The sequence below is a fragment of the Phalacrocorax carbo genome, chromosome 1, assembly GCF_963921805.1.
Source record: "Phalacrocorax carbo chromosome 1, bPhaCar2.1, whole genome shotgun sequence".
In the NCBI taxonomy this organism is placed as follows: domain Eukaryota; kingdom Metazoa; phylum Chordata; class Aves; order Suliformes; family Phalacrocoracidae; genus Phalacrocorax; species Phalacrocorax carbo.
This window is the reverse complement of record NC_087513.1, coordinates 125,992,961-126,007,871: the sequence shown is the minus strand read 5'-3', so window position 1 is coordinate 126,007,871 and position 14,911 is coordinate 125,992,961. Positions and strand designations below refer to the sequence as shown.

The 14,911-nt window shown below is 39.7% G+C and overlaps 1 protein-coding gene across 7 annotated transcripts in view; it reads right to left on the bottom strand.

The window, feature by feature from the left end:
- Positions 1-12,777, bottom strand: part of DMD (dystrophin) — a 1,139,896-nt gene extending 1,127,119 nt beyond the window's left edge. For 5 of the 7 annotated variants that reach the window (XM_064473531.1, XM_064473552.1, XM_064473571.1 and 2 more), the window contains exon 1: positions 12,470-12,776. In XM_064473531.1, coding sequence (XP_064329601.1) covers positions 12,470-12,512 — 43 coding nt within the window. In that variant the 5' untranslated portion in view covers positions 12,513-12,776. Of the gene's footprint in view, positions 1-12,469 lie in introns of all 7 variants that reach the window. The other 2 variants (XM_064473561.1, XM_064473589.1) reach the window with 1 other exon arrangement.
- Between the last annotated feature and the right edge of the window lie 2,134 nt (positions 12,778-14,911).

The window sequence follows — 14,911 nt, the reverse complement described above, 5'->3', positions numbered from 1 at the left end:
ATGCTGCATCAACCAATCGTGGTTTATTCTACACACAGAACAAGATGATTTGGATTATAGGGAGACATACTGAAGTGAGATACAGCAGACCTGTTGCAGAGGCAAAGGGAAGAGAACTGGAAAGGGCTCTGAGTGAGAAACCTGTGTTTGCTCATCCTTGTTATCACACTCACTTTGTGAAAGCTGTAACTGCAGCAGTAAGGTCTTGCAAACCTACCCGCCAACCACTGTGAGAAGATATGGTGACACAAAGATGCAGCTTAGAAGTAAAGACTGTTAAAATAACTCAATACCTGTTATTCCTATTCATATTTCTTTAGGGTTTTCTCCACTGTACATTCTCACGCAAGCTCCTCACAGGCATGCATTATGGTGGCACAATTCCGTGACTGCCATATGTCTCGGGTCCTTCCTTGAGTCTTCTCTGGCTGTGCTCTGTCTGATTGCTTCCCTACCTCTGCCCCACATCCCTGTGTGGCTTCATACAGCCTCCCCGTTTCTGCTTTTCCATAAGTTTCTACTGTCTCCAACAGCCCCTTACTCTTCAGGCATCCACCATTTACCATAATATTCATATAATTAAAACAAATTCTTGTCATTGCTTTGTAAATACATAAATGCATTTATTTTATTATGAGCATAAGAAGTTGTGAATGCATGAATAAATGATCATACAAAGTGGAGGCCTAGGTGTATGCAGTTGCTCCGCAAGTGTTTAGACTGCACTGGCAGCTGGCTCCTGCCCGGTTAGCAGCTCTGCCTCCATAGATAAATCTTGTGGCAGAAAGGCTCTGTGCATAAGGAAACCTAAAGTACTAACTGCATTAGTCCCAGAATCAAGGGATTCACTGATTTTCTGGTGCAATTCTGACTAGCTTACAGCACTGACATTTTTGTCTTTTAAAAATGATAATGATATTGTTAATAGTTAAGGCCCATAAGAGGGTTTCTCCACATGAAGTCAGGCTTGAGTGTTACACTTAATCTGCAGTTACATTTTAAATTGCATTTATATTATAGCTTAATTGAAGTGTGCATACAATTTCCCACAAACAGTACTTTCAGTTGTTATATGATAGCAATAATAATTATAGCGATTTATATGTTCATTCAGCTTAGATTATGTGAGGGTTAGATTATGAATGCATCTGAATTACAGTGGAGTCAACTGTATACTGGCATAAATCAACTTGCTGTTATTTTCCTTTTTCTCCTCGTACATGTCCTTTTAAAAAGACTGTCTCTGATACAGTGGTGCAGGAGCCAATATGCATCTTGTTAATGAATTAATGCTGGAATTAGTAAAATATTTTATTTGCATTCCCTTCCCTATCATGTTATCAAGGACCCTGTGATATGCTTCAGAATAACTAGATCTTTTAACAACTGCTGTAATAGCTAATAACCATCACTACTGTCATATAATGTGCTTGAAGGTTCATAAACTCACTTCTAGGACTTTCCTCTTTCTAGCAACATCTTTGCTTGTTTCCAGCTACAAGTTCAGCCCTGGCCACAGCAATGACAACTTCTCTCTTCACATCGAAAATATGTTCTTGCTCTCCTCTGCCACCCTAATTTCAGTATTCAAGCGTATTGACAAAAAAATAACCAGGCTTATGTTTACAATGATTACAAATTCATAATCCCATCTGAGCCTCAGAATTTTGCACAGCACATTGGCAATTAATATCCAGTTAATGCTTGTAGATGCATTGACTGTGTTACATATCGACAAAGCAAACTGTTGACACATTCATTTTTATTTCAAACTGCATGCTGTAGACTATATGGACTAGGGAATGCATTGAAAACTCTTTGTGTGTTCTGAACTCAGGTACAACAACTCCCCAGGAGCAGTCTCACCAAAACCTGAAAATGAAAAAAATATCCTGGCATTTTTACCACGTAGAAGATACAGAATTACATCATTATAGACAAAAATAATCCCTCGTGTTTATTAGGAAAAGGCCTTAGGCAATTACAGAGAGTTGTGCTGTTTCTGTGTGAGAAAGAAATAGTAGATTTCTGAAAGCAACTTCCCATGAACGGCCACAGGTATGGGTATAGCTATAGACAAAGAAATAGGTTACAGAGGATGAAAATTAGAATACAAAGGATTACAATAGAATAAAATAGAGAGGATGCAAATTCATGTGCCACAAAACTGAAATAGACTATAACTTTCAGAGAAGTGGGATTAATTGAAGGAATCCTGGAAGCTGTGACACACATGGTACATTTTCTTTCTAGCTCAAAAATACTCTCTGTCTTAATGAAAAGCTGTTATATAGAAGTACATCTTATGAGTTTCCAAATCAAGAGTCCTCAGGTTTCCAGTAAGTTCCCAACTGGGAGCCCTCCCCACTAGAATGGGACTGAAAGACTTCTGATTATAAGCCAACATTTCAAATATCTCACTTCAAACATCTTATGTTAAATTTCAAAAAATTCCAAGTAAAATAATGCCAAAGAGACTGACTTTGAGAAGACCATGTTATCAGGCTGGCAGCGTTTAGTTGTGCTACAAATTCATATAATTGTGGGATATGCTATTTAACAGTTTAAGAAGCATCTAATTCTGTCTTTGCTGCACTTTAACAAGTGACAATACAATAAAAAATAGGACTTATAACTACAGTGGTATAAACAAATATGGTCTGGAAAAATAATTAACATTTCTTATTACATTTTTTTGTTTGTGGTTACTCTAAATAATGAGGAAGTAGACTGAAGTTATTACCATAACAAAAGGTAATAACAAGAATTACCAAAAGATAAGACAGATAAGGAAAAAGATACAACAAACAGAATTTATCTACATCTAAAGGATTAAAGTGGTAAGTTAACCACATTTCTATGAGACAGATACACTGACTATACACTGGGTAACAACAGTCATTTGGAAGGCAACAAACATTTTAAAGGGATTTCTATTTTAATTAAAGACATCAGAACTAAAATCTCAACATGCTTATACCTATTTAAACTGAAGGTCTTTCAGGTTTTTCATACATTTTTGCACTCAGAATAAATTGCCAATGAGTTTTCAAAATAATAACCATGTTTTTACAGAATACGAATTAAAGAATTCACAATGCCACCTAAAACATTTTGCTAACTTCTAATTTTTAAACAACTGTCAACAAATGTACTGATACTACTGCAGGTTTGGTGTTAGGTATTTAAAGGTTATTGAACTTGTGGAGATTTTAAACAAATAATGGATGTTCTACACTGAATATTAATTTTATTACATATTTTAATATTATTACATATTTTATTTACAGTAAAAGCATGTTCAGGGAAGCTAGAGTGTTCAAATGAATACATTCTTACAGACCAGGTCTAAATTGATTTGTAGCTAGTTTATAATATGGGCACACAGTAAAATATGGACAGTTTGATGTTGTGAGTGTGCCATGCAAAAAAATGGCATCAACAGAGACATGAGACACCCCAGATTTCTTTTTGGCCACCTTCCACACTAGTCAGAAAGAGTGCTGGGGAAAAAAAAACACGGAAAGAGCAGGTCAATGTCACTGCAAGGTGACTATCGATTATTTGAGAAAGGTCTTTATGATTGTGGGAGGTTCCTGAGGACTGGGAAGAAAGCAAATGGCACTCATTTTCAAGACGGGCAAGAAGGAGTAGCTGGATAACCTGTGAAAGTGATGAAGCAAATCCTTTTAGAAACCTGTAAATCATCTTTGAAACCATTTCTCAACATATGAAGGACAGAAAGGTGACTGGGAGTAGTCAACATGGGTTTACAAAGGGGAAATGATGCCTGACCAACCTGACAGCCTTTTGTGAAGAGGTGACTGGCTCAGTGACTGGGGAGAGAGCAATGGATGTTGTTTAGCCTGACCTTATCAAGGCTTTCAACACTGTGTCCCGTAACATTCTCATAAACCAACTGTATGGACTAGGTAAGTGGCCAGTAAGGTGTATTGAAAACTAGTTGAACTGCTGGGCTCAAAGGTTGGGACTAGATGTTCAAAGTGCAGCTGGAGATTTGACAGGAGCATCAGGCAGATCAACAAGGTGAAGTGCAAAGTCCTGCACATGGGGAGGATCTAACCCATGAACCAGTATATGCTGGGAACCTACCAGCTGGAAGGCAGTGTTGCAAAAAAAAGGTGCTGGTGGACACCAAGTTGCACATGAGCCAGCAGTGTGCCCTTGCAGCAGGGAAGGCTAATGGTATCCTGGGCTGCAGAGTATCAGCAGCAGGTCAAGGGAGGTGATCCTTTCACTCTGCTCAACCCTGGTCAGACATAGTTGGAGTGCGGAGTCCAGTGTTGGGCTCCCCAGTACGAGAGACAGACATACTGGAGTGCATCCATCAAAGGGCAACAAAAATTATTAAGTAATTGCACCACCTTTCAGAAGAGGAGAGGTTGAAGAGCTGGGACTTCTCAGCCTGGAGGTGAGAAGGGTCAGGGTGATCTTATCAATAACTATATATATACTCAATGGGAGGGAGCAGAGAAGACAGAGCCAGACTCCTCTTTGGTGCCCACTGACAGGACAAGAAACAATGGTCGTAAACTGAAAGAGTGAAAATCCCATAGGGACATAAGAAAAAAAGAATTACTGCAAGGATGGTCAGATGTTGGAACAGGCTGTCCAGAGATATTGTGGAGTCTCCATCCTTGGAGATATTTAAAACCCAAGTCGACACTGCCCTGAGCAACTTACTCTTGCTGACCTTGCTCTGAGCAGGGAATTAGAGTAGATGACCTCCAGAGGCTCCTTCCAGCCTCAGCTGGCCTGTGAGTCTGTGAAGTTTCATCAGTATAGGCTGAGCAACAGTTTCTGGAAGCACTCCAAGACAGACACAACACCTCTTAGGAACTCATAGTCCATAAAAAAAAACCCTCTACAGACTGACTTATTGCACCAGCAAAAAATTAATTCCTTGGTTACTATTTAGGGCTAAGACATTTTTCACTTTCTAGATAAGAATTTCCCAGATAAGAAGCAAATAACCTTTGTGTCTACGGTAGCCAGGTTTATGGAAAAATCTCTGGCCATATTTGGAACAAGTCCTTGTTCACACCACATCCTTCCTTCAGTTAAGGGGAGGATTACTGGTCAAGTAAATTTGGCTTCACATTTGCCAGCAACATGTCAAGAACAAAATTAATCAATTCAGCAGTAGCAGCATCTGGGAAGTCTTGGCAAAATGGCTGTTAAGTCAGCTTAAGATAATATGCAAAAATCAGCAAGCCTTCTTGGAGGAGGAAAGGCCTTATTTAAAGTAGCTAAAGCAGTACAGCAATGGATGTGCATGACTCAGAGAAGAGGGAGAGTGGCAAAAAGACTAAAAAGAAAATAAGAGAGCTGACAACAATATCAGTAGAAAGAGCTTGGGCTTCAAAATTCAGCCACTATTCCCTAAGAAATATAAGTTTCTCCTTACAAGATGAAAGGGTAAATGTTCACCATCATTCAGTTTGTTTCAAAATATAAAATGTTTCCAATTATGATTTTTAGCTGTAACAGTAGAAACACACTATTAAGTTAGCAACTGTGTTAAAAATAGCAGTAATTCTGAATTGATTCTGAATAGATATGCCTTGTTCTGAACAGGAAATAGAGATGGACAACATAATCCAATAGATTTCCTTTCCCAAGGCAAAAATGTGCCCCAACTTATGTTTTCTAAAAGTTTACATCAATCAGGTAATCAGGACAGAAATACCACTTCACTGGGGATATCTTTTACTTCTAATAGAGGAATTTGATACAATTAAGTACATATTCAACACTCATGCTCTCTAGAAAGCATCTTGATTTACCCAAAATCTTTTAAATCTACACTAGTATCACTGAGCCGTCCTGTATGCAAGGAAGTGGCTATCACAGGTATTTAAACAGTTAGAGGGAAAAAAAAATCAGATTTGTGATGATTTCTTATGTTTATAAAGCTTTTTTTTTTTTAATTAAGTACTACACATTCTAATGTTAGATAATTGCTCCTGAAATTCACCATTTATATTACAGATTTAAGTTTCCCTCCTTGCTCTTGGTAGAGTGTTCAGAACTAATTTATTTCATTATCAGGAAGAATAGAAGGGACAGAATCAACCCTATAACGTGCTTATCCTTTACAGACTACTATAAAAGGAATTGTTCTCATGTTGGCGAGAAAACAAGAATTCCTCTTTGTGAAAAGTTACTTGGCTTCACCTTTGGTTTCCATTCAACATCCAATGCAACTGAAACTTTCTCCGCTGTAAACAGAGAATATAAGCAGAGCAAACACTTTAATCTGGATCATCTGCATTTTTGGAGAGTGAGTAACCATCAGTCAACCAAGCATTTATAAATGTGGCCTTAGAGTTTGGTACAAAAATATACTGATTTCTATTTGCAGCATCGTTTCCAGGGCTTGGAAGGGTGGGGCAGGGAATAAGCATAAAATACGTACTAAATCACACAGTAAGAGAAGGTTGACAGTAAATAGAGTCAAATGAGTATAGGAAATATTGTTGTCGTCTTGAAATCTAGTGCAACGTAATAATTCATTTTAGGCTACTAACAAACTTTGCTAAAAGCAACACAAAGAAGATGAATCATGTCCACAAATTCACCATCAGTCCATCACAGGAGGAGGACAGATGGACAGAGACCTTAGAGTTCTCCACAAATCTTTTGACACATACGCCATCAGCAGAGTGCTAGGTTGGTCAAAGCAGTAATAGGTCTTACTGCAGAAATGTCTCTTATGAGAAGCTTGTACCTAGTTAGGACCAATAAGGACATTTATCTTTCTTTCCTTTCTCCCTCCACCCCCACCCCATTGGTTTTTCTCCCCCTCTCCTGCCACCGCAGTCCATGACCTTCACAAGAAAACACTTCTGCTTTTATAACAGGCTGCAAGCCTCCAAGGACCAGCACTGCTTTCTGGGAGAGAAAAAACTGTTGCCTTGCTCAGAATCCAATCAAAACCTGAATGTACCAAGTGAAAAATAAACCAAGGACATCATTATTCTATCTCATTGTGATTTGGCTTGCCTTCAAATCTCATACCCTGTATATCTGAAATAGCAGCAACGCCTCCATTAGCTGAGCCTTCCAACACTTTAATCAAAGTATCTTTCAGAATGAAAAGGCAGTAATGTCAAATTCCAATCACCCTTCAAATTCCTTCAATTCCTTGTGCTACACAAAATTAAAAGCCTTACATGTGGACAATTTCCCGTAAAAACCAGCATGCATGCAAGCAGATATAGCCACGCAGGCGGGCACCAATTTTAGAACATGGCAAACACCGGTAGTGCGAGACAGGGAGGCTCCCCCACGGGCATCCCACACTCATGGGCATGCTTCTGAAGTCAGCCTAACTGATTTTTCACAAGCGATAACAACTTTATAAGAAGTACAGGTTATCAGGTATCCAGCAGGATAGTGTCACATACCTAGTCCAGTGCACATTACGAGTAAATTTTTGCCTGTCTTCTAGGTTTATATTAAGAATATTAGATACTGGATTTACTGTTTTTACTGGGACACTTTTGGAGGGCAAGAGACCCACAGATTTCTCAGACTTTACTGACAGCCAGAGGAATAAAGTGGTTAAAAGAAACAGGGACAAAGGGTTTGATTAGCCTGACTAAAACTCTCTTGCCCTGTAGTGCTTATAATCCCACTAGGTCCCCAGGGATCTTTTAAAATCTTTTAACAAAGGCAAGGTAAGCAAAATGTGATATTCTGGGTCCCCATTTAGGTCATCTTTACACACTGAAGAGTTTTAAGCTTTTTTTCTTTAAAAAATGAATTCCCAAACCATTAGGATGCTTCACAGAAAAATACTATAGGAAACAAAACCACCCTCAAGACTAACATACTTCTGTAATTTTTTCTGTGAAGAAACATCTTTTTTATGATTGGAATTACGTTAATTTGTTTCTGCTGAAGACGATAATCCTTTAAAAAGGTTTTAAGAGAGAAATTAAGTGTAAAAGTGCCATCCTCACTGTTATCTTGTATGAACATATACAAAACTACAAGAACATATGCTTTTGCTGACATAATATTATTTCTTTCTTCTTACATACGCTTGCAGTACTTACAAACTATATTTTGCCTTTAGGAATAAAAAACCCTATGCAACTGATAAAAATTTAATCATGTAGATATGGATTATTTAAAAATACAGAAAAGCTCCCAAATATTATCAGCCTTCTACTCTAAATAATACCCAAAAATTAAAATAGGACTTGCAACCAGAACCAAGAAAGATTATGACCTTTTTTTAAATCCAGCCTGTCTGTCCTTCAAAACACACCATTAAAAATGTTCTGACTTGTTGCACATGTGGCAAGTAATCTAGAAGGGAAGTCTCTGTGATCTCTGCAGCGAGTACTGCGAACCCAAACAAAACTCCTTTACTTCACGTGTTTTTCCAGGAAGATGAAGGAGCGTGTTCCCTGGCGCAGCCCAGATGGCAAGCCGTTCTGCAAAGCCACACTCCACTAACCGTTATTTCTGCTTTCCACAAAGCTCAGACTTTGATAAGACACAATTATTTAAAATTCCCGATGCTGTTCTGCTTCCCCTGACAGCGATATGGTATTATCGCAAGTGCATCCTCCTCAACAGCAACGTGATGCTATAAAGTTCTGCTAAATTTATCGAGGAGTCTTTTTCCAGTGGTTAGCTATAACACAGTATAATGGTTATCCTCCTAAATGATAATTAAGCTTTGGGGTAACATTTAATTGAAAATGTAAGGTGAAAATCAACAAGTCAGCCTTTTCAAATCAAGGCTGCTCCATTCACAGTCCTGTTCAATGTGATGTTGTCTAACAGTAATCCATGACAAAAATTTATGAGCTTAATCCTGTTCTCTCTGGCGATCATTTAAAAATGTTTAACCCCTGGGACAATTCTGAGGCGCAAACAATTTGACAGTATTAGACCAGGGTTAATCTTTTCCTACAAATATTGTTTCTTTTCAGTTATAAACAACTAACCGATCAGTAACTATATTCTGTAAGTAACATAATTGAATCTTTTCCTTGAAAAAAATTTTAAAAAGTGAGGCGGTTAATTTTCACAGGATCACCAGTTTCGTACATAACATGCTGCCAGACTACTGCTCCTTGAACATGGTCCCCTGTTCAATAAGTGTCCTGGAAAAAGCCACGGCCAGCTGCGATGCCCACAGGCAGCCTGGGGAACAGGGGAAGGGAGCGGATGTTAGGTAGGAGAAGACAGGATGAAGCACCCTCCTGCACCAGCTAGGGCGTGACTTTATGAGCAGTTCTTTCCTCACATCCAAGATCCAATAAAACTTGCTGCCATCCTCTTCCTATCTTATGGAGTTGTCTTGGGCCACAGCAAATCACGCGGCCCAACAGGAGCAGCTTTGTAACGTGAAGGGGCTGGCGCTGCCAGCCTGGCGCTCCCCCCAGGGTGCATGTGCATCACCAGGCTCGACTCGGAGGAGCTCGTGTGACTCCAGTGCCCCGCACACCCACTGAGAGTTTGTGCCCATCAGCCGAACCCAGAGTGCATCTCCGAGTTCAGCTTCCTCCCAAAGGGGTGCAGGGTGTGTCCTCTGAGATGCACACCAATGCACGACAATAAGCACAGACATCTGGGAATTCACTTCAGAAATGCACCTCTGACCTGAGCTAAAGCATGAACCTAGATGGACCCCTGCTACCATAAACCCGTGGTAACTGGTAAGAGACCCCTTGTGGCCACCAAATTTCAGGCAGGATTAATTTCTTTTCTGCGCTGGCTCTGGTTTGGTGATTAATTCTATTTTTAGTCACTACTTTGAGCAAATCCAAGCAGAGAAAGAGGATGCCTGTGTGCAACTGCAAGCAGAATTTGGTTCCATGTCAGACTAAGGACACAGAAAGAGGATTATATCTGCCAGAAGAAGAAATACAGCATATGATACTGAATCCCCTAGGGAGGGTGGCTTCTGTGATAAAGTTCACAGTAATTTCATTTTAATTAAAAGAAAATGAAATTTATGATATCTCATTTCCCTGCCACTTTATTATTTAGGTGTCATTGTCAAAGACTCTGCAGAAATCTAGGAAGATACGGTCGCTGCCGCAAGGATTTTCCAGTCTAACTCAGGCAGAAGTAAACATTCAGTAGCTCAGAAAAGAAAGTAAAGCCCTCAGCGATGAAAAAATAGCTTTATGTTTTCACAAAGGTAATTTCTCAGCAAAGTAAGAGAAATCAGGGAACGGATAACCCACCTTTACTTTTGTGGCAAGGGAGAGAGCAGAAGAGAAAAAAGGAGAGGTGAATGCAGAGGTGGATGGAGGATTAGAGAGGGTTAGATTTAAGAAAAGAGAAAGGATGGATTTAAAAAACAATGCAGAGGTGTAAGCAACTGGTGTCACCTCTAAGAGCAAAAAGTTTTCATCCAATATAGAGAAAAAAGCAAAGCAAGCACAAGCAACAAGTAGGATGAGTGACATGTCCTGAATGAAGGCTGGGGATAAATTTGAGAGCATTATTTTGGGCACACTTTGTCACAAAGTGCAGAGATGGATCTTTCCTTTTTATTCAAATGCATCTATAAAAAAAACCCTTGACAATATTATACAAAATTATATTGAGAAAAATACCATGCCCTTTAAAAGAGTGAGGATACAGGTGAGGAAATCAATTCAGCTAAATAATTCCCAAGAAGCACTAGGACAGCTCCCTTTCATTTTAGATATGAACATAGTTACGTGACATAATTTAGCAAGTGATTTAATGGCTCTTGTCATGAATGCTATTCATCTGCTCGATGCAACTCTGGTTTTCTATTCATATTTTTCAAAAACTTTAACGCAGCTATTTTCTTCTTTCTTTCACCTACTACATCTCCAGAGTGCAATTATAACTTTTGAGCTAAGCAGCAAAGATCTTTCCCCCCTACTTAGCAAGCACCTGCTCAGCTTCCCATGCAGCACCATCTCCTCCACAAGGCTGAGGACGAGCAGTCTGGGCTGATATTGTGACTGCCTTGGAAAAATGAAGGCAACAATTTCTCTTTGCTCCTCTCCAAAAGGACGGGTGGAGAGGTTAGGCACTACGTGGTTTGCTCTAGAGCGTACCATCTTCCTCTTGCCAACCAGGAGTAAAACCCCTTCAGACAAACTCACGAGATTTCTTCTTCCCAACCTCAAACCCAATATTTTCAGAAGTAAAGCAATCTGTCTCCTAATTATTTAATATGTGGTGGTGATGATGATGATGATGATATTATTCTACCCCTTCTGGAACTGTCAGACTGAGCCCAATAAGTAAAAGGTCCTATCACTGCAGGACTTCTCCTAGCAGAACAAAACTGCCTGGAAAATTTATAGCTGATTTAAGTCTTATTTACAGAACAAGAAAACACAATTTGAGTTCATCTTGAAAACAGGGAAAGCAAACTATGGCATAAGACTGCACCTGCCTGAAAGACCTGGAATTTACTGTTTTAAGCTTCTTTCCTGTCAAAAGTAACAACATCTAACATTATTTTCAGGAAACTTCATCAGAGGTTAGTGACCATATAATCCATTATATGTTATGGGGGGAAATTACAGTGTTTATGTATTCCCATGGCTTTTATGATCAGGAAAATAGAGAAAAACAGGAATTCTGTTATTACACAGACAGAGGACTAAGATGAATGTAGAAGAGCCAAAATAGATTATAAAACGGGGCGGGAACCAGAGACAATACTGACTTTTTTTTTGTTGTTCTCTCCAGCACAATGTGTTTTGGGAGCCTGGGTGGGGATGAAGACGACAGATCATCTGGGAGCATGGTAGATGGATTTTTAAACTTTCTGTCATTCTTTCACTCTTGGCATCGTCTGTTTTAATTCTTATTGCACAGAAAGGATAGCTTTAAACTAACAAATAAGCACAAGTCTGGAAAACATGCCTATTCTTTTCTGGGAAGCACATGGGAGAGCTCAGCTGCTGCTTACTTTGAGCAAAACTAACATCCCCTTATCCCCTCGTTACCAGACAGTTCAGTGGCCAGAGAAGAACTCTCTTACTCCAGAAGTCAATGTTAGGGAGTGAAACTGCGTATGCCATTAAAGTTCAAAGCAACTGATTAATCCTTTGACTTGTTGCCAAATTATGAGAATGATGACACTAGGGTTGTTTTTCTTTTTTCAAATGTGTTTGTCTGTCTTCTCAATTCTTTCTTTTTTAGCCTCATGCTTTAATAAATGGTGAACCTGAGGAAGAAATGGATTCTTTCTATTCAAAGAAGAGCTGGGTACTGTTTCTGGAGCACTTCTTTTATATATAATGTACAGGATATTACCCTCCTAACAGAGGCAACAAAATTCTCTTTATTTTTCCCCCCTGGTGCTCTCCTTCTTTAGACTTGGAAAGTAAACATTTAAAAACGCATGCTGTTAGTGGGCTGCGTAGCACTACACTGCTCTGTCAAAGTGAATATTGTGATAAATTGTCAGTCTGTTCATACTTACAATCATCTTCCACTTCCTCATACCAAAGCATGTGAGTAGACATGAAATCTCTCCACAAAAAGAAAAAAACAGCAAAATATTTCTTGGCAAAGTATATTCCAACTTTGCTGCTCCAGTAGCTTTTGCTGAATTAGGCTTGTCCCTGCATAACGACAGATGTGTCCCTGCACAAGCCCCAGCAGCTCTGCAGAGGAGAGGGCAGAAAGCACCCCGGTGGGATGCAGCTCCAGGCTGCCTGCCGGCAGGGTCTGCGTCCCGGGCAGGGAGAGGCAGGGATCCTCACTTCCACCCAGCCGGCATGGTAACTAATGCCAGTGCTCTTTGGAGGCCCCTAAATGTTTCAAATTCCAGGACCTGCGCAGAAGCAACGCTCTGTGCTTCCCTCAAAACAAAGTTGATTTCCCATAATAGGACGGCCCATGCGCTCGACATATAAGGCTCTGCTTCCAGGGTGGCATATGCAATGGATTTAAATTATGTGTTACAGCTTCCCAAGGAACATTTAGTGCTACAGAGAGGTATTTACTGCTCCCTTTGTGCAGTTCTCCTGAGAGCCTTATGAAACAGATTTGCCCTCTCCCCAGCAAATGACCCCCCAGCCCATCCCCAGACAGGATCCTCCCCTTTTTGGGAGAGGTAATGTATTTGGCCGTTCTCTCCCAGATGAAACTTTTGGGATTGCAGCCTCTCTCCCAAGCAGGGAGGAAAATAAACAGACCCCAAAATAGTGCTGTCGCCAAACTAAGTGTGTAAATACTAACACAGGTTGTGATAAGTCAGTAGCTGCTTTTAAAAAAAAAAAAAAGGAAAAAGAAAAACCAGCTATTGACTTACAGTTGACCTTTCCACTCCCAACAAAACCACGCGGTACTGCTGCTAGGCACAGCTCAGAAACACCCCGCAGAATAAGCAGGGTCAGGATTGTATGCAGACTGCCTGTCACTGCCTCTCCCTAGCTACAGGAACATCCCTTTACTGCCATATTCCAAAAGCTGCTGGTCCCAAACAGGTGGGACCTGGGCTCATGCTCTCTCCCTGCATTTGGTCCCAGGCCTCCTTAGTTTATATGGGAAGGAAAAGCAGGCATCAACACAATGCTTGGGAACAAGACTGTGGTGTCCTCCACTCAAACCCAGGTTTTCATACGGCTTTCTACAGTATATACTTTGTACAGTATATATGGCCTTTAGCAATAGGCCATAAAGAATCATGTTATTAATTCAAAGCTTCATTTGAAAGGTCATTTAGAAAAAAACCCAAACCTTTTATGCTGTTCATTATTTTCTTAAAATATATCCCTAAAAAATGAAAAAAAATGTTTTTTTGTTTTAAAGGTTAAAGGGTCTAGTCATGGTGATTACAAGTTTATAAGTAAAATCCAGGATTATACAGAAAAATAAACACAAAAATGAAGTGCATAATGTACCCTTACAGCCACTGGCATTTTCTACACTGATAGTCAAATTAATACCCTGGAGAACCTGGATGTACAGTACACGCCAACAGACTCCTAAGGATTAATTTTCAGCCCACAGGAACTGCAAGTCATGAACTGATGTAGAAAATAATCTGAAGCAGAGCAGAGCACACTGTGACAACAGCAGCATTTTGATTATTTGAGGGAGAAGGAGACTAAGCAAACCCAGGAAAGGAACTGCTTATTGTGCAAAAGTTCTGTTTTAAAATATCTAAGGTCACACTTGATAGCACATGCTGTCAATAACCAGGGCCCAGTAAGGTACTTATACACTACCAGTGAAAGTTATCTTGAAGGTGGGTGTCTAATGCTAGAACTGTGATCCTCCTGGCTCCTATTCACTTCAAGGTGCCAAACCTTTTCTTCAAAACTTTCCAGGTGCCTAAATCTCTGTTTCTGTGTATGACCAGAGGGACTTCAGCTCAACAGAGATGTGCAATCTGTTTTACACTTAACTGCAGTCATAATCCACAAAATTCTTGCGGATTATTCATCCTCTCTGACAGCGTATTCGAGACCACCAGAGAATATTCAAATCAGGCTTTGCAAGAAATTCAGTGCTACTCAATACTTTACTCTAAAACATGGCTCAGAGAAGGTTCTAGTGGTAATATTTACAATAGCTTATAAATTAAACAACCCTCCAGATGCAGGAAATCCAAATTTCCTTCCCCTTTTCTTGCTGGGGGAGTTCAAATCTCCTGTGTCTCAAGAGAGTCCCCAGTCCATTCACAGGAGTGCAGAAACCTTCAGCCTAGAAACATTTTCCCTTCCTTCTATTGACGTTTCTCCAGTCAATGGGAAAAGAGTCAAGATTTGTTGGGCCATAGAGAGAAACAACAGAAGTAAGTGTTTAAATCTACTGTGTTTTTTGATTGGTTTTAGATTTTTAAGGTTTTGGTGGTGGCGGTTTTTGTTTTGGGGGCTGTAAAGAAAATTGAGAGGTTCTTAAAAATTAAATACTA